A 27,004-nucleotide genomic window follows, 5' to 3' on the forward strand; every position below is an offset into this window, starting at 1 on the left:
AATATTGCAGGGTCCAAATGGTATAATGTGCTCAGTCAGTGCTAACAGTGAATACCTGCATCAATAAGTTGTTGCCATCTGAATCCAAGGGAAAGTAGTAAACAGAGTGTATGAATATCGGGCACTTTGTATCTCCCTTTCTGAGTTTAGCTTGTCAGGCTGTATTACAGTTGATATTTATTAGGAGAGGGATCCTCCCAATTGATCAAGGGCTCACCTGGTATAAGGAGCGAAGTGAATAACAAGCCTACCTTAAGATAGAGTTTCATATCGAGAATGTTCAGGAGTCAAGAAGGACTCATATGAGGTTATTATATAGATATATATTTAATAGAATATATGTGATTGTGGTTACAGATACATATTTGGTGCTTTATCAAGAAGTATGAGTTACATAGTATACAACGTATTGGTTACAAAATTAGAAGATAAACACATTGTTTCTAAATGAAAAACTTATAGGATAAATGCTGACAAATGGATTTCCAAACCTTTCATTTCTACACTTTTCTCTGGGCTGGTCTCCTGAAGATGAGTTGCGAGTTGCAGCATTCTTAAAAAATTTAGTCCCCCCAAATTCTAATAACATATGACATGAAAAGAACTTTTGGCAAAAATTATCCAGATTACTTCTCTCCATTGGAAAAGTTTTCAGCATTTCTCATTGTTTTGTCTATGCCTTAGTTTATACATTTTCCTAGATAGTGAGTTAAATGCTTTTAATTGTATTCATTATTAGATAACAGTGGTTAGACTCAACTATTTAAAATGTATCCTCATACAGGGGGAGAAAAGAAATGGAGATATAGGTGTGAGACAGAAAGGAAAATTGTCTCAGGTGAAAAAACAAGAGGCTTATCAAACTGGATATAAATGTTGGTTTTGTAGCTTCTCTACTAGAAATGATTATTATTAAACTGTGAGGTGAGGATAATATTCCAAAGTTCGGGTTGTCTGTCTTTTTCCCTTTACTCTCTGCTATGAGTTTCCATTCAAAGCTACAAATGTCTCTGTTGGAAGTCTTGATCTTTTCAGTTCCAGTATGCTGGGGAGAGCCTTTCTTTGGATATCTATTGCTCTGGTCGGCCATATAACCTATTTGAATGAAAATATGTTTAGCACAATGAGTAGTTGCTAACTTGCTAAAGAGCCTTATCCAAGGCAAGAATTGAACACACTCTTATAGAATGGAGAGCCTGGAAAACCCATACACTGAGATGTATCAAGACATCGTGTCCAGAACCTACAGAGAGTTGCCTGGCCCTTGGGTTTGGACATTTGGATGTTAGAAACTGGGTTCTCCATGCTCTGCTCTCTGGCACATGCAAGCCCACTGGGGAAAGAAAATCTTCCATGTTTCTTCTTTTATCTAATCAAGAATCCCTAGGATATTAAAATGGATTTTCACATCAATCTGCATTGTTAGTCAAGAAAAGCCTTCCTGCAAGTCTTGATGGTGACAGCAGAAACTATTTGATTTTCAATCAAGTGGAGCTGCTCTTAAATGTCTCCTAGTGAATGGTCTCACTTTGTAGGTCTGGGCACTTACTTCTTTACCACTTCCCATCTCTCCTTTCCCCCCTTTCTTTTCTCATGACCCTATTTCTCACAAACTTGCTAAATTACCAGGAAACAAGGAAAATACCCTGCTAGAGGGAATGATTTCAGGGATAAAAATGATTCCTCTGAAATATGATAGCCTTTGAAATGATTCTCAAATTATCAAATTTGTGATGGGACGGATAGCTTGACAAAGCCCTGGCAGAGAATGTTTATTAGTTTACCAATTGATTTACTAATGGTCAAGTTTTTATTGAAACTTCTGGATATCTATTATTCTTTGGGAAATAATAACAAGTCCACCCTGTTGAAAGGGAGTGTATACAGAGAGCACATCAACCAAGCATAATCCATGGCTTTGTAGAGGACAAAAGTAAAAACAATTTCTTTAACAACTTCTTCTCTTTATGCACTAAAAACTGAAATCTGCTTAAAGCATAATTTATACCATAGAGAATTAGAGTACATAGTTGGTATGGGGAGTGGGGCACAAAATGTTTTCATAAATTTGATTCTATTGATTTGAAAGCAAAGTTACTGAAACACCTCAGTTCTGCATTTCAGAAGATGTCTATCTGAGAGAAAGAAAATGTGCATGTGTGTGCATGTGTGCGTGTGTGTGTAGGGAGTTGTTCACATGAACAAGCATTGCTTTAGCAGATGAACATGGAACACAGCCTCCTAATGTACTCTGAGAGTCTGTCTCTTTCTTCTGGTCAAGTTTAGATCCTAATCAGACACCAACCACAACCACAAACTATATCAAACCCAGGCAGATAAACAGGTTATGGTGGTTACCTGACCTACCTACCAATCTTAGGTTTCTCTCAAGGATGAGAAGTATATACTCCTATTCCCATTGACTACCTCTCTACATTCCAGATTCACTTATGACTGTTACATTTTCACAAGGGAGGAAAATGTCAGCACCACAGGGCTCGCTCCTGCATTGAGTTTCATACTTTCCCAGGCAATTTACTCAAGGGAGAGTGTGGAGGAAGGGGAGGAGGCAAAGGGAGTGATAAACAGATGTTACACATCTTTTTTCCTGGAAAGATCATCCCAGTTTTCCTAATTTCCCAAAATTTAAAAGAATGTTTATTTTGTTTGTGTTACTACGGCAACTTCTAGCAGCTCAGGTTTTTTTCTAAGTTTAAAAACACCAAAGATTTCAAAGAATTTTCTAGGGCAATTTTTATACATTTGCTTTTTCATTTTGGGCTGTGATATTTGTACTCCTTTTAATTTTATTATTTAGAAGAGTGTGTGTGTATGTGTGCGTGTGTGTGTGTGTGTACTGCTTTAAATTTAAAATCATATTTACATATATATTACATGTCACCGGTTGACTGAAAGGCATTCATGCTTCTTGTAGCCTTTACAGCATTGTCCTCCTGGTGCTTTTCCTGCCCTCTGCCTCCTGGGTTCAGCTTATGAAAAGGTGAATGTCCTTCTTATCCTCCACTGACAATTCTACCCACTTACATAGGATGTGCAGTCAGTTTGTGAATACAGTCAGTCCGAGTCTTTGTCATATCAACCATCTTGGTGAACTCTGTAATCTCTAGTTAATTCTCTGGGTATTTTCAAACATTTTGTTGTTTCAAATAATATGAATAAAATATTTGAAATATTAATGACATCAAAATTTTTCTTAAAAGTGTTTTGGCATTCAAGAAAAACATAACTCACCTAGATTCTTCAGTTCTTAAATTTTCTAGCTGCATTAGCAAGTAAAGGATTGGTGATTTTATACTGATTTGGGGCAGCATAGACAGATGCTGAGGATGGTTGTGCTGGGAATTCTTGTTGTGAGTTGCTTGTCACTCCTACACGAATAGACATGGTGAGAACTTCTTTTTCATGCTCACAATGTTGGTCTGGCCTAGCTGTCGACTGCTTGATGACGGAGTTTCTTTGAAGTGAGCAATACTGACAAATATGAATGAACTCATACCAGACTAGCAAGAGTTGGCAGTAGACCCAGTCACTCCGACCCACTTTCAGAGTTTGAAATGGCAAGTATTCAGGAAGGGCACATTAGCCTTTGAAATACAAAAAAAAAAAAAAAAAAAAAAAGGAAAACCCAACAAATACAGTCAGTGTTTACTCAAAGAATACAGTCATATAGTTGCTTCACTTTCAATACTCTTAGGAATTAAGTGAATAAATGGGCTACAAACATGTGAAACTAGGAGTGTGTGAAAGAAAAAAAGAAACAAAAGGAGTAAATACAAGACTAAACAATGTAGTCTTCTATTTAAACATTTCAGATTTTTATTAGTCCTTTAAAAATTACTTGTTTAGTTAACTCTGTGTCCTCACCTTGGTTATATTCATACATAGTTTGACTCTATTACTAGATTATGTAAATCATTGTTTAATCAAATCTACTAAAGATAAGAAAAAAATTCTAGCAAGACTTATAGTAAGGAAATACAGAATTAAAAGTTTAAACCTACTAAAAGTACCATGGCTTATCAATTGGTTGTGTGTAAGGCATGTTAGGGGTATAAATGTGCATTTTGACTATAAATACAATTCATTAATGCAGGGAGCAAAATAGGGAGGGAAGTGAGGGGTTGCTAAAAGATCAGATTATTTTGCAAAATGCAGGGTACTTTAAAATTTTATCTCACTTAGAACGTCTCTGCCTTTAGTCAAATTAAGTTTTCCAAAGATAATTTGGTGTTTTAAAGATAATCGTCTTTTACTAAACAAACTGATGGCATCATAGAAAAACTAACCATTTTAGGCTTGACGAGATTTTCCCATCTTAGTGTACAGCCCTCTTGATATTGAGGTGGGAGACCACTGCAATGAGTAGCAACTGTTTTATATGATTGGAGTCAGCAATTTTGGAATTTTATACTCACACAAATTTTAAATAATTTGAAAACTGAAACTTTGTGCCTACATACTAGAGGCATAGATACCTGTATAAAGTAGTCCCTTGTCAATCTCAGGTCATTGATTTAATACAGAATTTGGTAACTTTATGCATGGGAAGGTATGAGGGAAGTATAGGGAAAGAAGTTATATGGATGGCGTTCAGATCGATTTTATATAAACACAGCATATTTATGTATCTATATCTCTTGTTTATAATCTCTAGCTAACACAAAGATGCTCTCAGAAGATCAATATTTTTTAACAGCGTATTTGCTTAAAAAATCCAATAGTGGCTCTGCCTCATAAAATTCTTAGCAACTTTTACTAACCAAGTTCAGAAATAATGAGAGGGGTGACCCCCTCATGGATCAGAATTTTTTTAAAAATGAGATCAATTAGTTTCAGTTGAAACTGGTCTTTCCACATCCACATTCTTTTTCATACCAATTTAGGGGGAGATCCATTACCTAAACCAAATGGACCTACATTCAATGATATCATATTCTTATCTTATATTTCCTTTGATAGATTTTTTTCTGTCATTCTGATTGAGTTTCACAACAACATATAAGAGTAGAGCTTAATTAAGAATGGAGGCAGGAAGAGGAAATTGGAAAAGGAAGGCATTTGGGCAAAGGAGGAAGCAACACTCTCTGGGGTTTTCCATTTGAGCGTTTTTGAGCAAAAGTTGCTATAGGAAAATATGTGGGTTGCTGGAAAGTGCAGGGTTATTGTGGAGGAAATAACTGTCAGGATGATTCTCACAGACCAACTACATTGCTACTTGATGAACTCCTGATAAAACCCAGAGCGCACAAAGCGAGGCAGTGAATCCTTTTCCATCAGGGCATGGATTCTTTTCTGGGCCACATCAAAGCTGCTTGGGGAAGGTTCCGCCAGGTTCTTCACTGTGATGTCCTTCGTGAAATGATCAATATTCACCTATGAGACAGGAAACAGGGTCACTGAGTCAGCCAGGTTATGGGATTTGAGGAGGGGTTGGGAGAGAAGTGGAATTTCTCACCAGTATAACACACGAGGGGAAGAGAGTCATAGCAAGTGAGAAATATCATTTCTACTTTATACGCAGTGGGGTAAGGCAACTTCAACAAATGCTTCAACAAATGCATGACTCAGATTAAGATCAACCAGTGATAGACACCCACTGTTAGAAACAAGCAGCCAACACATGCAGACCTCATATAATCCTCACAATAACCCTAAGAATGAGTCTTTCCTTTTGTAGGGGAAAGATAGATAGATAGATAGATAGGTAGATAGATAGATAGATAGATATAGATAGAGACTTCTTCAAGATCACAGAACTAATAAATGTATTTGAATGCAGAGACTCTGAATTTGAATCCAAGTATCCTGATGCCTAATCCCACAATCCTCCTACCACAGCATTTTGTTTCACATCTAGTGGGGAGAATGAAGAGAGAGAAAGAACTTCTGACCAGGAATCCAAGAACTTTTGCATGGTTCTCGAAGAATAAAGAAATTTGGTCTTTTCCTGAAACTAAGTGGGAAACAATGGTTCTAGTGCAACAATAATAACAATAGCAGCTAATACTTAATGAGTGCGGAGAGCTTAACTTTTACAGGCACTGTGCTATGAATTCATTGAATCTTACAACTCTAGGAGGCAATACTGACACCTACATTTGACACCTGAGGGACAGAAATGTTAAGTGACTTGCCCAAGATCATAAGTGGTAGAGAGAAAACTCAAAAGCCCAGCAATGTTGCTTTTACCCAGTAGACTGCAGCGTTGGAAGGCATTATGGCGTATTTGTCCTGAATGCAGGGCTACTACATCGAGCCATTCCCAGGGACACCATTCATGTTAGGGTCCGTGTAAATGGCCCTTGGAGCTGTACAGTGTACAACCTGCCTGGGCTTGTCTGAGTATGATTTGAGAGAAATCACCGTACAACACGTAGCATGTTTCAATGACTCTTAAGGTGTCTGCATGTAAAAGAGAAAGAAACAAATCAACCAATATTTTGAATTGGAACATGAGAAAATGTTTTAGGTCTCTCCTGGCCTGCTAGAAATTCTTGATACTGAGAAAAGCTATTTGGGCTCAGAGAATTATGAAGCAGCTTTAGGTCAGAGTCAGGGACAAAGACATGATTGGGGAGTACCAGGCCAGAACACACAGGAGTGACTGTGACTGAAGGTCCAGGATGAAGTGAGTTGAGGCTATGACATGTTTTCCACAGGTGAGAGGGGCCTGTGTGCTTTATGCAGGAATGGCGGAAGACTACACAGACAGCACTGGAAACAGCCCCAGAGGTGAGGTAGTCTGACTCCTGCCTTCACAGGTGAAGACTCCGAGACCCAGAGAGGTTGTTACAGGCCCACAAACAGCTAGTGAGGGACAGAGGTGAGGCTATCATGTATATTTCTCTATTCTCAGTCTGTTATTCTTCTCACCACACGAAAGCGATATTTCTTCCTTCTTTTAAATATATACTGAGCTAGGTGGCAGCCTTACTCAAATAGTTACATTTCTAAAAATTATAGAATTATCTCCTAATCCTATTTTTTAAAGAAGTGATGTATTTAAAACTTTCTAACACATTGTATGCACCAGCAAAAGCAGCTATTTATCTTATAAGTTTTATGTGCATGGGCTCCTCTAATGAATCATTTTGATATATACTCGTCCGTTTACTAGAGAGCCAAGAAAATATTTTTCATTAATTTAAAATATAGACAGTTGACAACATGCAGTATACGAGTTTTCTACTTATTGAACTACGCAGGGTCACTTCTCTTTTTTTAATCTTAGTTCCAATTTTTTTACAACTGTATCTCTCCTTCAGTTCCTTATCTTAAAGAACTGAGGTGAATATTCAGAGAAAGAAAATTTAGATTACTATTTGCCTGGGTAGATTTGTTTTATAGGTCAATCTGCTGGTCACCAAAATGAAATAGTAAATTTGGGGGTCAAAATACAAGAGTTGGAGAATTTAAAAAATAACAGCCACAATTTATTAAACATCCTCTAGGTACACATACATATATGTGAGATGATTACAGTTAAGGGAACAGAGAATTAGAGAGCTTTAGTGAGAAACTTGCCCACATTGAGAAAGGTCTGGGTTGGGACATCTGCACCCATTCATCTCACAAATATTCACTGAATGTTTATTATGTGTCAGGAGTGATCCACATTCTCTCTGATGCCCAGCTCAGAGACTGGAGGCCAAGGCTATTTTATTTTGAGCTCACAGGTCCTCATAATGAGGGCCACCATTTGTGTGTTCTAGTAACTCAGCCAGGGTTTTGTTTATTTTGAAACTTCATTTTTTTTTTTTTTTTTTTTTTTTTTTTTTTTGTGGTATGTGGGCCTCTCACTGTTGTGGCCTCTCCCGTTGTGGAGCACAGGCTCCGGACGCGCAGGCTCAGCGGCCATGGCTCACGGGCCCAGCCGCTCCGCGACATGTGGGATCTTCCTGGACCGGGGCACGAACCAGTGACCCCTGCCTCAGCAGGCGGACTCTCAACCACTGCGCCACCAGGGAAGCCTTTGAAACTTCATTTTTAATGTCTCATATTTTCATGATAAACACCAATGTTCTAGTAAGGAACCTTGAGAACAAAATTTTCCTGGAGCTCAAAGCAATAGTCCAGATGAGTCTCCACGATGTGCAGATATTGCAACAAGTCCTAGACTTCTGTAAATAGGAATGATGTTGGTAGGAAGATAGGCTGGAAATGGGAGATCAGTTGAAGTCAGAAAATGGGTGTCAAATTTAATACCAATCTCCTTGGTAACATCACAAATAGAGATTCCACGTGGATAGAAGAATAATGTCCCAGCACAAAAGGCATCAGAAGTAGGGGAAGTTAACATATATGCATAGGGTGGGAGCCTGAGGAGTAGAACAGGAGATCTGGATAAGATTCCACAGCAAGACTAAGCCCAGTTCCATCTTAGGACTCTCACTTTCTCCACCTTGACCCATGGTGCTCTATACTCTCATGCTCCTGACCTCTACCTCCTGTGTCATGGAGGGAGCTCATCTGTTGGTATTAGGTATATAATTTGTCCATCCATTCAAACATATTTATCTTTTAAAAAGGATCAGTGATGAATAATGCATTACCAAAGGAATAAATATCAAATGGTGGGACCTCAAGAGTCTAGAGCACCTGAGAGAGAAAAAGGGTATTGGGGTTTTCCCCTCTCAAATAATCTTAAGTTAATTACTGCCTACCTAGAGGGTTTGCTCAGATCACTCCTGTGATTGACCCCAAATCTTGATGAAATGTTTGATGTCCAGATTGGATTATGGTGTGCAATGTGAAATTAGTGACCTGACCAAAACATGATGAACAGGTCTTGCTGAGGCCATCCTGAATTCCAGAGAAAGCCTTTTCAATTCAGTTTCATAAACAGCAAAGGGCAGATAAACTACCCCAAATCCTTTTTGAAATCAACACACATCTTGTCTTTAGCAGTCAGTTAATGGTACATTGTCTTCTGACATCTCTAGCACTATTATCTTGTAATCATTTGATTTTTGTAAGTAGAAACCCTGTTTCCCCTGACTAGAGTGTAAATGGAAAAGGCCTGGGGGAAACAACTGGATGGGGGAGAATAGAAGGGAAAAGAGAGAGTTTTCATAAGAAAAGAAAGGGAAGGGAGGAGAAGGGCAAGAGGAAGAGAGAAGAAATTAAGTGGTAGAAACATTCAGTAAGCATTCATTAGTTCAAATGCTGAGATATACATTTTCACGTCCGCTCTTTAATTTCATCCTCACAACCATCCTGCAAAAATAGCCTTCATTACCCTCATTTTTCCCAAAGAAAGAAACTAAGTTCAGACAGACTCAATCATTTATCTAAGATCATACAACTAGTATCATTCTGACTTGCGATCACATACTACTGAAAAGAGACCCATGATTGCTTAGAAAGTGACCTAAACAGAGTTCAAGTTCATACCTGCTCGACTGTATTTCTCTGCTTTTCCACTCAGTAGGCGCTTACAAAAGGTGGCCCACTCTCAAATAGGAACAGCCTGTGGCTGCAAAGCGTACTGCCGTTGGAAATCCTTCCTGGGAAGTTGTTGAGCTGACCACACTCACCCACCTTCCCATCAGGACCTACCTCTTTAGGAGCCTCCGCTTGGATGAATTCTTCATAAATCTTCTTTGCCTTCTCAGCCATCTTGACAGGGGACTTGATCTTCTTGTAATCCTCACAGGCCATCCAGAACTCAAGGTTTTCCTCACTAAATTCAGACCTCAGGAAACTTTTGAAACTGGCAAGTCCGTCTAACAAGGAAAAAGGTTATTTGAGGAAATGTATTCACCCTATCTATCTATCTAACACTATATCCCACGTTGTAGCCTAGGTTTATTTACTATATATTCCTGTCATTTATGCCATAACCTTACAAAAGTTAACTCATTTGCTCCTCATTACGAATCTATTTTACAAATGAAGTCAGAGAGATCAAGTAACTTGCCCTTAGTTAACCAGCTGGTAAGTGGCAGAGCTGAGATTCAGATCCAGACAGTCTATACTTAGGTGATGAAGGCTTACCTGTATACAACATCCAGGGACACTGTGAACACTAATGCCATTCTGGATACTTATCAATTACCAAAAGGAAAAAAATACATTTAAAACTTGATTTGGTAGTGTAAGTAACATTAATGTTGATTCTCGTGTATGAACTACTTGCAGTCTTTTTGTTTTTCTACAGATGATTTTTGAGCAAATATCATGTTCTGGGAATTATGGTAAGTAAAATAGACATGGTTCCGGCCCTAATGAAGTTTATAGATCCTGGGGGAGGTAGAAAAGAAAATGAAGAAACACACACAAATAAATGTATACAACAAAAGAAAACCATACGAAAGATAGTAAGAGTAACAAAAGGGGTCCTAACCTCGTTTTAGGTTTAGGGAAAGCCTCCATGAGAAAGTGACATTCCATTTGAGACCTGAAGGAGGAGTGGGAAGGGGCCCAATGAAGTCACCACTTGCAGAGTAGTTACTATGCCCGTCAATTATACATCAGTCTATAAACATATTAAATTCAGTATAATTATAACTACTGTGATTCTGTTTTCAGTGCACTGTTGCTCCTGTAGAATATATTTCAGCTTATAATTTAAATATATATACATCTATATACGAATATCTATCTATCTATCTATCTATCTATCTATCTATCTATCTATTTATTAGAGATTCTTGGGCCTGATCCTTTTGTTTTCTTTTTCTTTCCTACCCCTCCAGCTCTAACCTCCAAAGTGGTAGATAAGTAGAAGGCAAGGTCAGGATTTAGGAAGGCACTGGAGAGGAACAAAGGAAAAATCACTCTTTATCTTCAATATTTTCTTCCTTTTAAAGCTGTCTCTCTCTTTCTATATATATATATATATATATATGCTTTTTTTTAAACCCAAATTCTAACAAATGCATATGTACTGAGAGAGAATCCATGTCCATTTACTATGTAGGGAAAGTAGATTTCTAAAGGAAGGAGAGAAAATTCTAGTTTTCCACAGACTGTATCACAATTACAGACATGCCTGGCATGTCATTTGCCTCTCAGGGCAGAAGGTTGGACTGACTATAACCAGTACATCAGGGTCCACCTTTCTAACTTGTTCCCCATCAGGAGACACTTCTTTAATTCATTAGTTTTACTTGCAGACATATTCATGTACTGAGTTCATTTCCTTTGACCTAATTTCTATCTATTTCCCTTCCCCTTGAGTATTTCTCCCTACTCCTTTTTATGGACTCTAAATTTTCGTTCATTAGTCATTGCTTAATACATTGCTTTCATACAATATGCACAAAATGTGATGATTAAGCCTGAAATATATGGTTGTCTTTTTTCAATTTTCCTTCTGTGCATTTTTATTGTCTTCATACCCCTCACAGTTCCCTGAAACTGTGTTCAGTTCTAAAGAAACAGAATGACTAAGTTATAATTAATTGGATTAGGGTCACCAGTGATTCTGAATCCAAACAAGACACTTTGCATTTTAATCCCCTCTCCCTGTACTTAACCTAAAACCATTTTTTTATTGATCAACACCTAAAAATACATTGGGAAGTGATGGTAGGTATGATAAACAATTTTCTCTAGAAACCCAGCTAGAAGAATTACTTTGAAACCACTTGATAATCTTTACCTGGTTAACATCAGATGTATTTTCCCTCTCTCTCTGCCCGTATTTCCCACCATATTTCCGGCACTATTTGTTATCATTTAGTGGCACGGGAGTCAATGGTACATGCTGAAAGAAGAAATAACCCCCGAATTCTCTCTCTATCATTCTTAAGGTTTTCATTGTTTCTTAAACAAAAGGTGTCAGGTAGTCTTTGTTGAAATGAGAAAATTCCCAGGCACTTTCTAGCTACCGGGAAATGACGATAGGAATGAAGTCTTATGAGCGCCCACACAATCAGGTCTAAGATTGTAGACAAAGCAATAACTTCACAGAATAAGTCTGGGCCAATTTATTCTCATTAGCCCCATGTCCCCACAACATGGTGATTCAGGCACTCTGAATCACCCTCTCCACATCTTTGAAAAAGGTAGAGATAAAATTCTAGTCCTCAGAAACATTGTTATTTATGACCTGAGGATACATTCCAGGATTCCACAGCAATGTTAACATTTACCAAGTCGTCCGATACAGAAAATGCACTTGGAAAATAACTTTCCAGTGTATTGAGTCCATTTCCTGGGTACTGGTTTCATCATTCTCTTGAATCCTCAAAATCAAGACTCATAAAGTGGATTTATTATTGGTCTGGGAGATGTTTAAAGCTATTCTTTCTCTCATCTGGATTTTGAGGATTCTCTAGAGGGTCCCTTCCTAGGACCCTCTAACGCCACTCCCCAGATGATTTCTCCTCCTTAACTTCTGGTTTTCTACTGGTCCATTCCTCAGAGACTCTGAGGAATTCCCATTACCCCTGAGGAAGTCCTCTTGGGTCAGAGTCAAATCTACTCTAGGCCAAAGTCTCTATTCTGCGAGGAACACACATGTCTTCTTTGCCTCACATTATTCCCCTGCCCACTCCACACCCCAGTAGAGTCCTCAGTACACAGCCCTGAAAAATCCCTACATTATTCCTTGCTGAGCCCACACAGAGCCTCAAAATACCATTCCACACACATCTTCGGGCATCCTTTTCCTAAGAAGTAGGTGAAACCCACCTGATCTTCTGGTCTGGTGGCAACACTCTGGGTTGTGACCCACATTATAATCCCAGAGCTGGCCCTAATGAGTGATGCCACTTTTGACATCCCTGTAAAATAAAATAACAACCCTGCCAAAGAACAAAATGAAACCACCTATAAAACCACTTTAAAAATAAAAAGAGTATAAGACAAATCCAAGTCCAACTGGTATAAAGGAAAAAAATGCTGAAAAGTAGATTAGCACAAATCTCTTCTCCTAGACGAAAAATAGTGAAACGTTACTGATAGTTGATAAATACCATTTCATAGTTTACTTTCAAAGCATGGACTCTAGAGTTAAGATTGCCTGGAGGTTGATGCTTACACACCACACTACTACAGTAACTTGGGCAAGTAATCTAACTTCTCCAAGCCTCAGTTGCCACATCTGGTAAGTGGGGTACTAATGGAAACTACCTGACAGGGTGGTAATAAGTGTTAAATAATTCATGGAAAGCTCTTACATGATGTTGAACATAATGATAGCTCAATAAATGCTGACTTTCATCACTATTATTCATGCCCAATTTAAAAGTAATCTTTATCACCATTCAAAACCCAACTCAAATGTTGCCTCATTTACAAGGTAGTCTTTACCCAGTAGCTCCAACTTGCTGTTGAGGATTTTTAGCATCATAAGAGGAGAGATCACTTTCTCGGTTTTGGTTGGGATTATTTGCTTCTATGGCTATCTTTCCCAGGAGGCTGTTGATGATTTGAGTTCAAGGTTTGAGTTTCATTTATCTTTGCCCTTCTTTTGAAAGCATCCCACCTCCTAGTCTAAATCTGTGGGCCTAACATTTAATAGAGGTTCAAACTGAATAAAATAAGACCCATTGAGACAAAAGTTTCCTCTCAAGTCTCAAAACTGAAGAACACAAACATTAAGGAAAAATAAAATGACTGATTTTGCTATTGCTGTAGTATTTTATTTCATGGGCAAGTTACCTAAGCTCTCTATGTCTCAGTTCCCTTTTCTGAAAAAATACGGATTGTTTTTGCACCTGTTTTTGTAAGTCCTAAAATTATTGAAATCGTTAGATAAACTAATAAATGCAAAGTGCATAGGACAGTGCCTGGCACATGGTGAATAATAAATGTAAGCTATTGCTTTTATTGTTATAATTGTTGCTTTAAAGGGAATTGTGGCTACCAGTGAGTAAGATGATGATAAATATGAGCCAGAAAAGAGAAGGGAGAAAATTGGAAACAAAAGAAGAGAAGCAGAAGGAGAATGCAAAGATGGAAACAAAAAGAGGAGCCCGGAGCCAGGCTATTCAATTCCCCATGCAAGAGTCCAAATCTCAAGCGTGTCTCAAGGAAATGTTCTGACATTTTGGAACTCCTGGGGCAAAAAGATTCACATAAAAACTTTGCTACTACTGGGTTGTGTTTCATTCTTCGTCTGCTCTTAAAGACAGTCGTGTGGAAGAGTTTAATGTCACTGTCTTATTTAAACTCCCACGTGCAACCTGTTTTTGTGTTTAAAAAGCAATACAGCAGTATGTGCCCCATGGACCTTCAAAAAGAAAACAGATGGTGCCACATATAAAACTGAAGACAAGAACGTAAGGACAACTGCTGTCCTTTCAGAACAGAGTCGAATACACTGGGCTATTAAAAACTAGTTTTCATAGGTTATCAGGTAATGCCTATTAGGTTTTAATAGGTTTAATAGGTGATTATCTTGTAATAACCTATAACAGAATATAATCTGTAAAACAATGAATCATTCTGTACACAATGCAGTATTGCAAATCAACTATATTTCAATAAAAAAAAGATTTTTAAAAACTGAGGAAAGAAAGAGAGGAATCTTGTGGAAGAGAAGAGATTGAGAAGCAGCTTAACCATCCTTTTTTAAAGAGGTTTGGTACCAATTGATTTCATTTCCACTCAAGAAAATTTAAGAAAAATGTGGATTTAAGAAATGCTTGGGGAACTGAATCAATATCTTACATTAGCACAAGAGAATGCCAAATGTTCCTCATAAATCAGCAAATATGCCATTCCTTGAGGTTAAATGATTTAATTTATCAAATCAAACATGCAAGAAGGGATTGTGAAGTTTTAAATACGCATTTTTCAAATGTATCTTTCTTCATTACCTATTCTGCATCAATCACAGCTAATATCAGAACTATCATGGTTCTGGTTATAGACCGTTAGATTTGCAGATTCAAATAAGAATATCTCATAAGAACTGAGTTGCCAAAGTTTGGCTTAAAAGTTATTCACGGTGCACGAAAGCTGGTGTTTGGGGAAAAAGGTCAAAAATTGTTTCTTTAGGGCTTCGCTGGTGGCGCAGTGGTTGAGAGTCCACCTGCCGATACAGGGGACACAGGTTCGTGCCCGGGTCCGGGAGAATCCCACGTGCCGCGGAGCGGCTGGGCCTGTGAGCCATGGCCACTGAGCCTGCGCGTCCGGAGCCTGTGCTCCGCAATGGGAGAGGCCACAGCAGTGAGAGGCCTGCGTACCGCAAAAAAAAAAAAAATTGTTTCTTTAGGTTGACGGTGTTGGGGTAGAATTACTTGGGCATGCCTGTCATTCCACTAGTCCTCTTCTAGAAATAGCTGGACAGAGGGCAGTAGAGACAAAGTGGCAAGAGACAGACACAGCAAGAGGGAGAGTCATAGAAGCAGAGATAGAGGGCAAAATGGAAAGAGAGGAAGAGACGAGACACAGAGCAGAGAAACAGAGGCAGAGGGAGGGAGAAGCTGTCTTATTCGCTCATGGCATCACCTCCCATAGAGCATGGCACTCTTTTGTTTCTGTGAGATCTCTGTATCCATACCAGAAACCCTCTTTTTCATTCATGCTAGTTTGAATGGATAGATATCTTCTCAAGGAAAGAATTTTGACTAGAACAGTTATCAAATGCTTTTCCATTTATTGCTTGGGGAAATCGCCCAAGTCTTAAAAGTGTTAATTACTTAAAAGGATAATGATGTGGAACTTAAGAACACACATATATATATACACAGACATATACTATATATATAACATATATAGTATATATAATTTTAAAATATATCTAATTAAATAAAACATTGTGAATTTTATATATATTTACACACACATGTATATACATACTTCCCCTCTAAGAAGCAGAAAATATTATTGTGAGACTCTCAGGCCTCAAGCTCACATCATGAAAATCATCTACTTGCAAGCTAAGAACTTCAGTCCCTCAACAAATGCTAAGGTGTTAACACCAACTGCCTCTGGCTTAACTTATAGTTAAGTTCTCCTGAAAGCCTGAAATATATGAACATGTGGCCCTAAGGATTAGTATGACTGAAAAGGATTTTATATGGCCACATAAATATATATCCTTCTCTTTAATGGTTTTAAAAACATGGAAGTGGTTCTGCTAATTCTCAGGTTTGTTGACAATAAATACCTGTACCCAGGGTACTTAGAATTCATAATATATAATATGTCATCTGTCAGGTTGCTACTGGTCCTAAAACCACTGTGTAACACAATAAATAAGTCAATTGATAAACATAAATATTTTTCTCCTAGTTGTCTTCATGGAATTTCTGTGTCCTAGAAGAATAATGAAATCATTCATTAACCCAGTTATTCAATAAGCATTCGTGGAACACTTTATATGTATCAGGACTGGGTACTCTGTTTAACACAAGAAATAAAAAGAAAATAAAAAATGGATAATATTGAGAAAGTTCCAAATCAGAGGCTTTGGTGTTCTGCCTCCAAATATAAGATATTGATTCTGTCACAGGTAAGCAGATTAACTCACCAAAAACAAGAAATAAAAAACGTTTGTATACAATTCAACATACATTCTTTGCTATGTAGCCTGTGTCTATTAATCTTGATGGTCCTGTGGGAAATATTTTTTAAATTCTTATTTTTGCAAAGCATTTAACAAAGTTTCGTATTCCATCTTGTGATGAAAATGGAAAAATATGGGTTAGATATCTTACATTGAATCCTATTTTTAGAGTGAACGATTCAACAAATATTTGTTTTCCTATTACCGTGTACTTCCTGTTATGAAATTATCCAGACAGAAGAAAAAGACTAAATCCTGGCTGTCAATGAGTTTATAATCTGTCATAGGAGGGAGACGGCTATGATCAGAGTACAATGTAGCAAGTAACAGCGGCATAAAAATGTGCAGGCAAATTGCACTGGAACCTCAGAGACAGGATAAATCATTCCGGACGGTCAAGGAAGACTAGGCATTTTGCATTTAGATTCGCTTTTATAGGAGAGGAGAATTTCAACAGACAGAGATATGAATACAAAGTATTCCAGCCAAAGGGAATACATGTAGAAATCCTATATGGAGGGGAGAACAGTTCAATTTGACTGCAGACCAGCCGTATCATCATTATTATGGAGAATCCTAAACATTGGAAATTTGAACTTGGTACTTTAGGCCTGGGAATCAGTAAGGATTTTGTATTGGGGAAAGGCAAATGGTGCTCAGGTATATTGGTATTAGCTTGGAGAGGAGTTCTTACTGGCTCTTTTTTCATGTCTTGAATGGAGATATAAAAGGCCTGCTGCCAGAAGAGGAAACTGTGGTTAGGGGAGGTTAGCAACCCATGGCGGGTTACAAAAGCAATGAATAGCAGTTTGAACTGGGACATACACCCAATCCATTCCTCATAGTACAGTGATATGTACCATGCTACACCGAATCCACAGCAAGCCATTATGAGGCCAAGCTGGAAGAGGCAGTATCTCTATTTTACTGATGAAAATTTTAAGAACTACACAGATCAAGCCACTAGCTCCGCTCACACAAGTAAGCAGGACAGATGGGAATACAACCTGCACTCAGGAGTCCTCAGGACACCTTATTTACACATTCTCCCACCATGAGCTAGATAACTACACTCCCCTGGCATTCTTCCAAAATTGAAGAAACGTCAAAATTGGGGAAGAAGGACATGGGCAGCCTAAAGCGCTTTTTTTTGCCTCTGTCCTTCCCCTGACCTTTATAAAGATAATTCAGACTTACAGTTGTTCTGCAAGAGCTTGTCCAGGGAATCACGCCACTGCAGGGCCTTGTCCAATGAGGGTCTAAATCAAGTATTAAGAAAGAGAAAGGAGACAGCCATAAGAAGGGAGTTAATCACATACACCAACAATGACTTGGATTTGCTTTTCTTTGAAATGTTACAGTTGATGACCCATTCTCAGGACAAGGGAGTTAGAGCTGTTTTATTCTGAACAAGTGGGTATGATGAGCTGGGTTTGCTTGCCTACGTCTATCTTGCATATTTTCATCTCTTGTTGAACAGTTGGGTTAGGCCTCTCCCTTTTCAGAGGCAGAGTCTATTTGTCATGAAGCCACGTCTTGATATTCTTGTGTATCCCATAACAGTGCCTCCAATTGTGGTCTTTTTTTCCAAAGGTAACTGAATAAAATCCAGTTGTCCCATTATAGGACTTGAACTCATGTTCCCTGCTTCACTAGTGCTGCACTTTAAACACCAACTTAATCCGGAAAGGGCGTCAGATTCCACATCCACAGCCCTTCGCCACCTTATTGGGATTGATGGAAGATGCAAGGTGTGAAGCTGCCTCGTGTTGGGAATGTGCTCACAGGAAGTCTACATTTTAAAAACTCTGGGTGCATTTTCCTGCCTAATTAGAACAGGATAATTTTTTTTTTAAGATTTATTCTTTCTGAGAAGAGTTGTTAGACACCGTGCAAAGGAATGTTGTACACAAATGCTCAGGATGCTGAAGGTACGAGTCGACACATAATTCCCCCTTAGGCTGTTTTTATTTTAACGTTTATATAGGCAGAAACCCTGCAGCTCTTTCGTTTTAACTACCAACTTTTCTTTCACAGCAGAATTGTGTCAAGGTGGGCTGGTATCGTCTGGGAAAAATGGCTGACTGTGCTCTCCCAGGGCTCCCCCCTCAGCCCCCGCTCTCACTCTTGTGTTACAATGTGAGTTCTTCGTTGTCAAATCAAAACAGACTAACAAGGCATTTATTAGAACATTAAGGCCAATGAAGGTGTTTTTCCTAAATTGGAATTTCCTTAGCTCTTAACTGGTTGATCAGCTGTTCAGACAACCCAGGAAAATTCCTGCTTCTGGCTTTTAAAAAAATAATATCTTAGGGCTTTAATTCTTTAGGTTATCAGTGAGATTGATAAGAGTTGCTGATTCTCCTTTTCGTTTTGCTTTTGAGGCTCAGAGTCAGCCTTACTTTATCTATGTAACGAGTGCAGGATGGCAGTAGATATTTTGGCTAAAATGCTGTGACTAATTCCTTCCATTCTCTATTCCTCACTGTGGAGCATGTGCAGATTTTGAGTCTTAATTATACGACTTTCCATAAAGTTTTACGCTTTTACTATTTGAAGGTTAAAACATGCCAATACTGAGAGTAACAAACCTGGTGGAATAATCTTAAGTGGTTTCATTTTCCTGGCTAGAAACATATGTATCATAGATCAAAAACTCAACACTAATTCCTTGGAAATTTATTTTTAATGAGTGAACTACCTTCTCTCCTCCCGTTTTCTTCTGGTTAGTGTAAAGAAACACAGGGAGGAGAAATGACATGAGGAAGGAATTTCAAGCATGCCCATATATTTTTCTGCCTCATTTTATTTCTAACAAGAAAAAGAGCTATTTTCTAGAGGTCAGTAACTCCTTTTGGCTCTTCTATATTACTTCATGCTGAGAATTTTTCCTATGTATACATTATTTTGTACCAACGTTTTTAGCACAGTCTTACGAATCTTAATTTCTTCACTACAGTGGGTTCCATGTTTTACATATGACACCCGCGAAGTCTTTATTGTTGACAGAAACAACAAGACATTAAATAATTGAACAAAAGAAACAGAGCAAGGGGAAGGCTGAATCGCCTTCTGATTTTGTAAATACCCCTCGTAAAATGAAATCACCTTCCTGCCTTCCATTTCCTCTGGCTATTATGGAGGGGCACAAGAAGAAGAAATGGCAAGAGCAGGTGCACCGAACTTAAGCATGTTACCAGATCCAAGCTGTCCCAAATGGTCTTGTTAGAACCAGACTAATGGTCACAATCAGCAGTGCCTCACAGCCAAGATTAAATTCCTGAAAAGGATATGTGCAGAACCCGCTTGGGGGTAATATTAGTCCAAATTGTTTCAAGGACACAATCGAGCAGAACACATCCTCCACACCTCGAAGCCCAGTATTCTGATTCCCAGCCTAGGAGGTGCCACAGGTTCATCCCGTTGTGATTCTCAGAATCTGCCATTAAGTCTGAATTCTTTGAAATGAGATAGATGCAGATCTGAATGACCAATAAGTGTCCTGGTTTGCAAGGTTGTAGCTGCCCACAGGGAGTTGACATGGAGTTTCTGTGTGTGGGTGTGGAGGGAAAGAGGAACCCAGTTCCAATGAAAGGCAAAATAAACATTTATAGAGATGATTAACTGTTTTATAATGGCCAGTGTAAATGTCACTTGGTCCAGGAAGTGATGATCTCAGCTGGAAGTGTTCTCTCCCTCTTTACTGTACTCTTACCACATTTACATCTTGAATCTCCTACAAGGCAATGATGCACTCACTGCCTGGAGGTATAGCTTGTCAGCCATGGAGAACTTTTCCCATTCTACCCTGTCCTACAGTGCGTTCCCTGCAGCGTTCATCTACCCAGCAATATGCATGTCAGATTAATGTGTAAATTAATAACGGTTCAGTTTGCTCAGAGTTAGTCTGGTTGATGAAAGCCACAAATAACCCAACACTTAGAGTACAGAAGTTTTAGCCCCATGAACCATGACTACAGCTATAAGCAACTCTGGCATTTACTAGCTCTCACCTTGGGAGATTATTTTAACCTCTCTAAGCACCGGTGGTTTTCTTTTTTGTTTTCTTCCTTTTTAAAAATATCTACACAGTCCCTGGCATACATTTAAACACTCCTGATAATGTTTTCACGTGCTCTTGCCCTTGACAAGGAAAGTAAATCCAAGTTATTTATTGGCACTTAAGTGCCTGTTCAGTTCTCCCTTCCTTCCTGCAATGTGTCTGCTCATGTCCAGTCTCAAGTTCATGGACATTTATTGAGCCCTCCCCCCAGGGCCAACAGTGACTTGGATGTTGGCCCATGGATGGGAATGCAGATAAATATACCTGCCACTTTTTTTGTTTCTGTTTTTGTTTTAACATCTTTATTGGGGTATAATTGCTTTACAATGGTGTGTTAGTTTCTGCTTTATAACAAAGTGAATCAGTTATACATATGCTCCCATATCTCTTCCCTCTTGCGTCTCCCTCCCTCCCACCCTCCCTATCCCACCCCTCCAGGCGGTCACAAAGCACTGAACTGATCTCCCTGTGCTATGCGGCTGCTTCCCACTAGCTATCTACCTTACGTTTGGTAGTGTATATATGTCCATGCCTCTCTCACGCTTTGTCACAGCTTACCCTTCCCCATCCCCATATCCTCAAGTCCATTCTCTAGTAGATCTGCGTCTTTATTCCTGTCTTACCCCTAGGTTCTTCATGACATATTTTTTCTTAAATTCCATATATATGTGTTAGCATACGGTATTTGTCTTTCTCTTTCTGACTTACTTCACTCTGTATGACAGACTCTAGGTCTATCCAGCTCATTACAAATAGCTCAATTTCATTTCTTTTTATGGCTGAGTAATATTCCATTGTATATATGTGCCACATCTTCTTTATCCATTCATCCGATGATGGGCACTTAGGTTGTTTCCATCTCCGGGCTATTGTAAATAGAGCTGCAATGAACATTTTGGTACATGACTCTTTTTGAATTTTGGTTTTCTCAGGGTATATGCCCAGTAGTGGGATTGCTGGGTCATATGGTAGTTCCATTTGTAGTTTTTTAAGGAACCTCCATACTGTTCTCCATAGTGGCTGTACCAATTCACATTCCCACCAGCCACTTTTTGATGTCTATCCATGGGCCAAACATTGTGCGTCCATCTTTAATCCGCACAGTAAGCCTCACTCTGCAGTTTACCAGGCCGGAGTGTATGTAGGCCAACAGTTTGTAGTGGTTCTCCCCCGTGCACAGGCTAGGGACTGTTTATGTGTGGAGGTCATTCTAGAGTTATAAAGTGGCAAAACAACAGCAACAACAAAAGATAGTTAAAATTAGTGACATCAACAGAGAGTAAATGAACATCTAGAATATAAAATAAACTATAAAAATATCTACACCAGCTCTTGAGTATTTTGCAATTGATTATATTAGGAGCCATGATAATAGTTACTGTAAACTAAATTTACATGGTCTTGTAACATCTTTATTTTTCATTATGAGGACCTATAGCAGAGCCTTAGGGAATGCTCACATATAGAAGGTGGACAAAAGTGAGAGCCCTTAGAGAGAGAGAAGGCAGTGGGAGAATTCAAAATTAGAAGTTAAGGTGGAGAGTTTTAAGGTGGCCAACTGGTGAGCAGAGTCAAATGCTGTCCACGAGTCAGGAGTTAGCCCTTGGTGATGATGGTTTCAGTTAGGCAGTAAGGTTTAGACCCAACAAAAGGAGTTAAAGAAGAAATTGAAAGCAGTGACTTTCCAGTTCTAGAGTTTTCCAGCATAAGCAAGAGGAAGAGATATGAGTAGAAGGGGTGAGGGGCTGGGAGGGTGTTTTTTAGAGTGGAATATGGTACTTGTTTGTTCTAGTGGAAGAGGGTCTAGAGGGAAAAAGAACAGTTAAGAATACTAAAATGGTAACAGAGGCTGGCCTTGGGTGGTAGGGATATAGGCAACTTTTATCTATTTTTTTAAATGGTTCAATTTTTTTCCTAACGAGAAGAATAAAAATATATTTTAAAAAGAGAAAACGCTTTTTTAAAAAGGGATTGCTTTTTTTAAAAAGATGAGAGGAGTTAAAAATACCTTCCATCCGGAGAAGGTCTATTTTCTCCTCTGAGATTTATTTTCTTCTCCTTGAGAAGAATGTGGGTAAAAAAAATACAGAGAAACTTTTAAGTGAGGAGAAGCGAGATCAGCTGAGTTCCTGCAGAACACAGTCTTCTCCTGCTTGTTAAAAAGCATGGAAATTTGCCAAATATGAATGAAATGGGGTTTACGAGTTTGGAAGAGGATAGGAAAGATTTGTAATGGTCACTGTTAAAAATGCAGTAGAGATGCACAAATATTCTCTAGGGATAAGAAAGATTTTTCCAAAACAATTCAAACTTCTGGACGAAAAAGGGGGCTAGAAGACAAGAGAAGAAAATAATCCAATGAGTGTCAGCCCCAAGTTATCTTCCAAAACTGCTTCTCTCCAAATCCTTGTTAAAGCCAAATAGTTCAAGTGTCTGTGTGGGATATTAAAGCAGAGAATCAAAGGAGGAAATGTAGCACTGTATTTATTTTTTAAAAGTTAATTCCAACAGATCAATAACCACCACAATGTTTATTTCAAAATAGACTTTTTGATCTTTTGCTATTATGAAATGTGATTCTTATTCTCTCCCAGTACCTGGTGTCCGCCACTCCACATTGAATTAACTTCCCTTTTCTAAGCACAGAAAACTCAATTATGCCTCATTTCCGGTTTGGGATCACTTTGAAGTAATATAAGGAGAGTGGGAACATCCACTTAGATTGATGAAAAAAATTTAAAAGGAATAACCTGTCTCTCTATCCCTCAACCAATCCAGCTATATTAATTTGAAGGTCATTTGGAGAAAAGGTTGGCCAATTTATACAAATATTAAATTTTAAAAGAAATGGAGATTAAAAGGGATTCCTATATTTTTACCACACTTCTGTGATCTCTTCAAAGCTTTTAGGTAGTAGAGTGAAGGGGTTTGAATACATTTGGCTTTTCTTCTTCCCACTTTCCTTTCTTGATTTTAGTGGTGTCTCTGTTTTAAAGGGAAGATGGAGTGTATCTGTCTAGTCAGTGTCGGGCTGTGTAGCTAGTGGAACAACGGTAAACACCATGAATGCTGTGAGTATTGTTATTAAGTTAGAGTAATGCCAATGAAATTGTGGGCTACGTTCACTGCCATAACATCGTGAATATTGAGAATTATAGCTTCCCTCCATGCCTAAATTGATAGAAGTATGTTGGTGCGTGGTTAGGGACTGCAGAAGTCCTGTCAGGACTATTAATTTATGGACTGGGGAAAAATTGCTTGACGTGCATTAAATAGGAGTATCTGGTCAAGTATTCATTCCTCCACCAGGGAACAGTCCTCTGCTCCTCTTTTAGACCTTGAAGGGACAATATCTTGGAGAAGAAACCTTTAGGCTTAATAGTCTGCCTTGAACTTAGCCTCTTTTTGAGGGAAATGTCACCATTTATATCTCCCTGCTGAGGAAGTAGCCCTCAAGATATTTCCTGAGCAGGTGAGCATCCAGGGATCATAATTAATTGGATCAGCGATGCTCATCTGACCCAAGGACAGCAAGTGAGCAGGTATCTTTAACCACACTTCTGTGTGATGAGGTGGCTGGTGCCATTTTATAAGACACGGCCTGTTTCTCCAATGATGTCCCAATATGTAGCCTTATCTCCATTTTTTAAGCATCCTGCCAGTAAGCAATATTATGCTCCATACACGAGAGAGTGAAAAAAAATCCTATTCACAAACCAAGTCTCTGAGTACTCTTATGATCTTCAATGAGTCACTGAAGGGGGGAGTTCTACAGAGGAAGGATGGTGCTATACACTTGAAGAATAGCCATCCTCTGGAGGAAACGAGTGGAATCCATAATCATGACTCACTTCTGGGTCTTGGCTGGTTTCTCCGCCTTCTCAGGGTATGGAATGACAAGGTCAGCAGCAGACTCCGGCTTCTGGAGGAGAATTCCCAACTTGATCTTAATCTCCTTGGCCCTGAAAGAAGAGATGTATGAGGGGGAAATGGACAGCATATTAGCATAAAGATCTAAAAAAGGGATTTCATTCCGTGTCAAAGAAACAAAAATGAGCAAAATCCTATTTCACTGTTGTGGCAGAAAGAATACTAATGTAGAAATTGGGACACGTGAGTTCTAATAACATTTATCATGCTCTTAACAAGTCCCTGGCTAATATGCATTATCTCATTTTAATCTTAATTATTGTTTTATATGTATTCTTTCATGTTATATATGGCAGATACTATAGTAGTCCTATTTTACAGGTGAAGAAACTAATGACAGAGAATCCAAATAACTTAATTAAGGTAACCCAGCCAGTATGTGGTGGAAATGGACTTGACCCCAAGCTGTCTGACTTTAAGTTCACAGGTGGAACTCACTGTATTGCCTACCAGTCTTCTGAGGGCTCTGGGCCCAGCTCTGCCATTAATTAGACATATAATGTTTGAAAAAATAATCATGTTTTATTGCCAGACCTCCGTTGCCTCATCTGTAAGATGACAGAGTTAACCTAGATGTTTTTTTCAGTCATTTGCACCTATAAAATTAAATTATTCTGATTGATGATTACTTCTCTGTAAACTGTTCTTCTTTTATACGGATTTGACTTTTTTCCAACCCCTTGCCCATTGTTCCACAATGGCTATTGTAGTATCTTACACGCAGTAAGCCTTCAATAGATGAGTATTAATTACCAACAGACTGACAGAATCATATTACTCCTTTCTATCTTCAACATTTTAGTGAACAGACATGGTCAGAATTCTGGGCACTTCTCCACCCTAGAATGCAACTGTTTCCATGCCCAGTTCAAAACTAATCTCCTAAGTTGCCCATCATTTTATCACAAGTCTGAATTCAAAAACACCAAGCAAATCTTAAGCATTAATCCATAAGACAAGCCATTGTATACTGAGAGACCCAAAAAGCTGTCCTTTCACTGTCCCCTTGGCACTTCCTACATACTTTTAAGATAGGGCTTATCATACTGCATTATGGCTACTGATTTATGTGTCTGTTTTCCAAGCTGGATATAAGAACTTTTTGCAGGTGGGAATTGAGTCTTAAATACCTTTTCAACCCTGTGCATAGCACAAAGCTTGGCAGCATAGTCAATATTCAAAAATATTTGCCAAAGTGAACTAAAAATATCTTGATTTTTGTTCCTCACAAATCTGCTGACATTTATTTCCCAGTCAATGCTGATCATAACCGAAGCCTTACAGAGCTGTGTCGGGATTAGGATATCATGCTGTTGCCAGATAGAGTTTTGTTACTATAAACACACTTTCCTCATCTATTCACACGGAGACAGTGATGAGACAATTTAAATAAATAAAATGTGTGACATTAGCAATTATGGATATTAGGGAGAAAAAGTTAAGGACATATACTGTATAACTTAAAAAAACATAAATATTCAATCATATCGTAGGTTCCTTTAGTATAGTAAAGTTATTTTGAAACTCTGATTTAGAATTAGTAACCTCCACAATGTCTTTTCCTTTTCGTTTCTTCCTGCCTCTGTTCTCTCCCGAGGGCCCGCTCTCCAGCTTAAGACAACTCAGGTACCACATTACAGCAGATCAAGCTCCGCTGAGCACATTACAGCTGAAACAGAATGTTCTGCTGAGGGAGCTTATATAAAACATGAGAATAAGAATAAGTGTACTTTGATTCCAGGCTCTGCAATTTGCTTAAACTATCTAATGTTAAGTTTTCTCACCTAGAAAGTGGGACTGATAAAATAGTACATACTTATACAATTTTTGTGATGATTAAATATGTTAATGCATGTGAATCACTTAAAGCAGCAGTTGGCATATAATACTGCTTCTTCCAAGTTAGTTCTAACTGCATAATAATTTTTTTCCAGCCAAACTCAAGCCATGTTCCCTAGCTTTGACTACCAAATTAAAACATTCAGAAATTTCCCACATGTTACTAAGAATTAATACACCCACTGCCTCCCATATTCTACCTCTGGAGACAAGAACTGCCAACTTTATATTTATCTGAAGGATGAAGAAAACAGTATTTGGGGGGAAAAATGCATGCAATACATGTGGCTACCCTCTGCTGGCCAGTGTATAGTACTACAGCCAGAAGCAGCAGGTTCATCTTTTCCATCAAGACACGCTATCCCACCCAGAACTTGAAGAACTCCATCCATAATACCTCTTCTGCTTGCTCTACATGCCCCTCAGTTCCTGCCCATAAGGGGAAGTCGTGAAGCAACTGTTTGAGTTTCACTTGACCCAATAGTTCATTCACCAATATTTAGCTAAAGATTATCTAATGAATGTCTAATGAATGTTTCTCCTGTGCTTGGTATTTTGGTTGGTTCTTTAGATTTTTGTTTTGCATATTTTTTCCCCATCTCAACTTCTGTTTCTTTTTTCTTTTCCTCTTTTGCTCCCTTTGAGCCATTTGCTTTTGTAAAAGGCGGAGAGATATTTGTGTTTGA

General features: G+C 38.5%; 1 protein-coding gene across 1 annotated transcript in view; it reads right to left on the minus strand.

Annotated features, from left to right (window-relative positions):
- Nucleotides 1–312: 312 nt before the first annotated feature.
- Nucleotides 313–27,004, minus strand: part of RGS5 (regulator of G protein signaling 5) — a 53,084-nt gene continuing 26,392 nt past the window's right edge. The window contains exons 2-5 of the mRNA XM_079929401.1: nt 24,401–24,511; nt 17,684–17,745; nt 9,580–9,746; nt 313–5,394 (exon numbers count right to left, since the gene is read on the minus strand). Of these exons, the coding sequence (XP_079785527.1) occupies nt 5,233–5,394; nt 9,580–9,746; nt 17,684–17,745; nt 24,401–24,511 (502 nt within the window). The 3' untranslated portion in view covers nt 313–5,232. The remainder of the gene's footprint in view (nt 5,395–9,579; nt 9,747–17,683; nt 17,746–24,400; nt 24,512–27,004) is intronic.

The sequence above is a fragment of the Stenella coeruleoalba genome (genome assembly GCF_951394435.1).
Source record: "Stenella coeruleoalba genome assembly, chromosome: 1".
Lineage (NCBI taxonomy): Eukaryota > Metazoa > Chordata > Mammalia > Artiodactyla > Delphinidae > Stenella > Stenella coeruleoalba.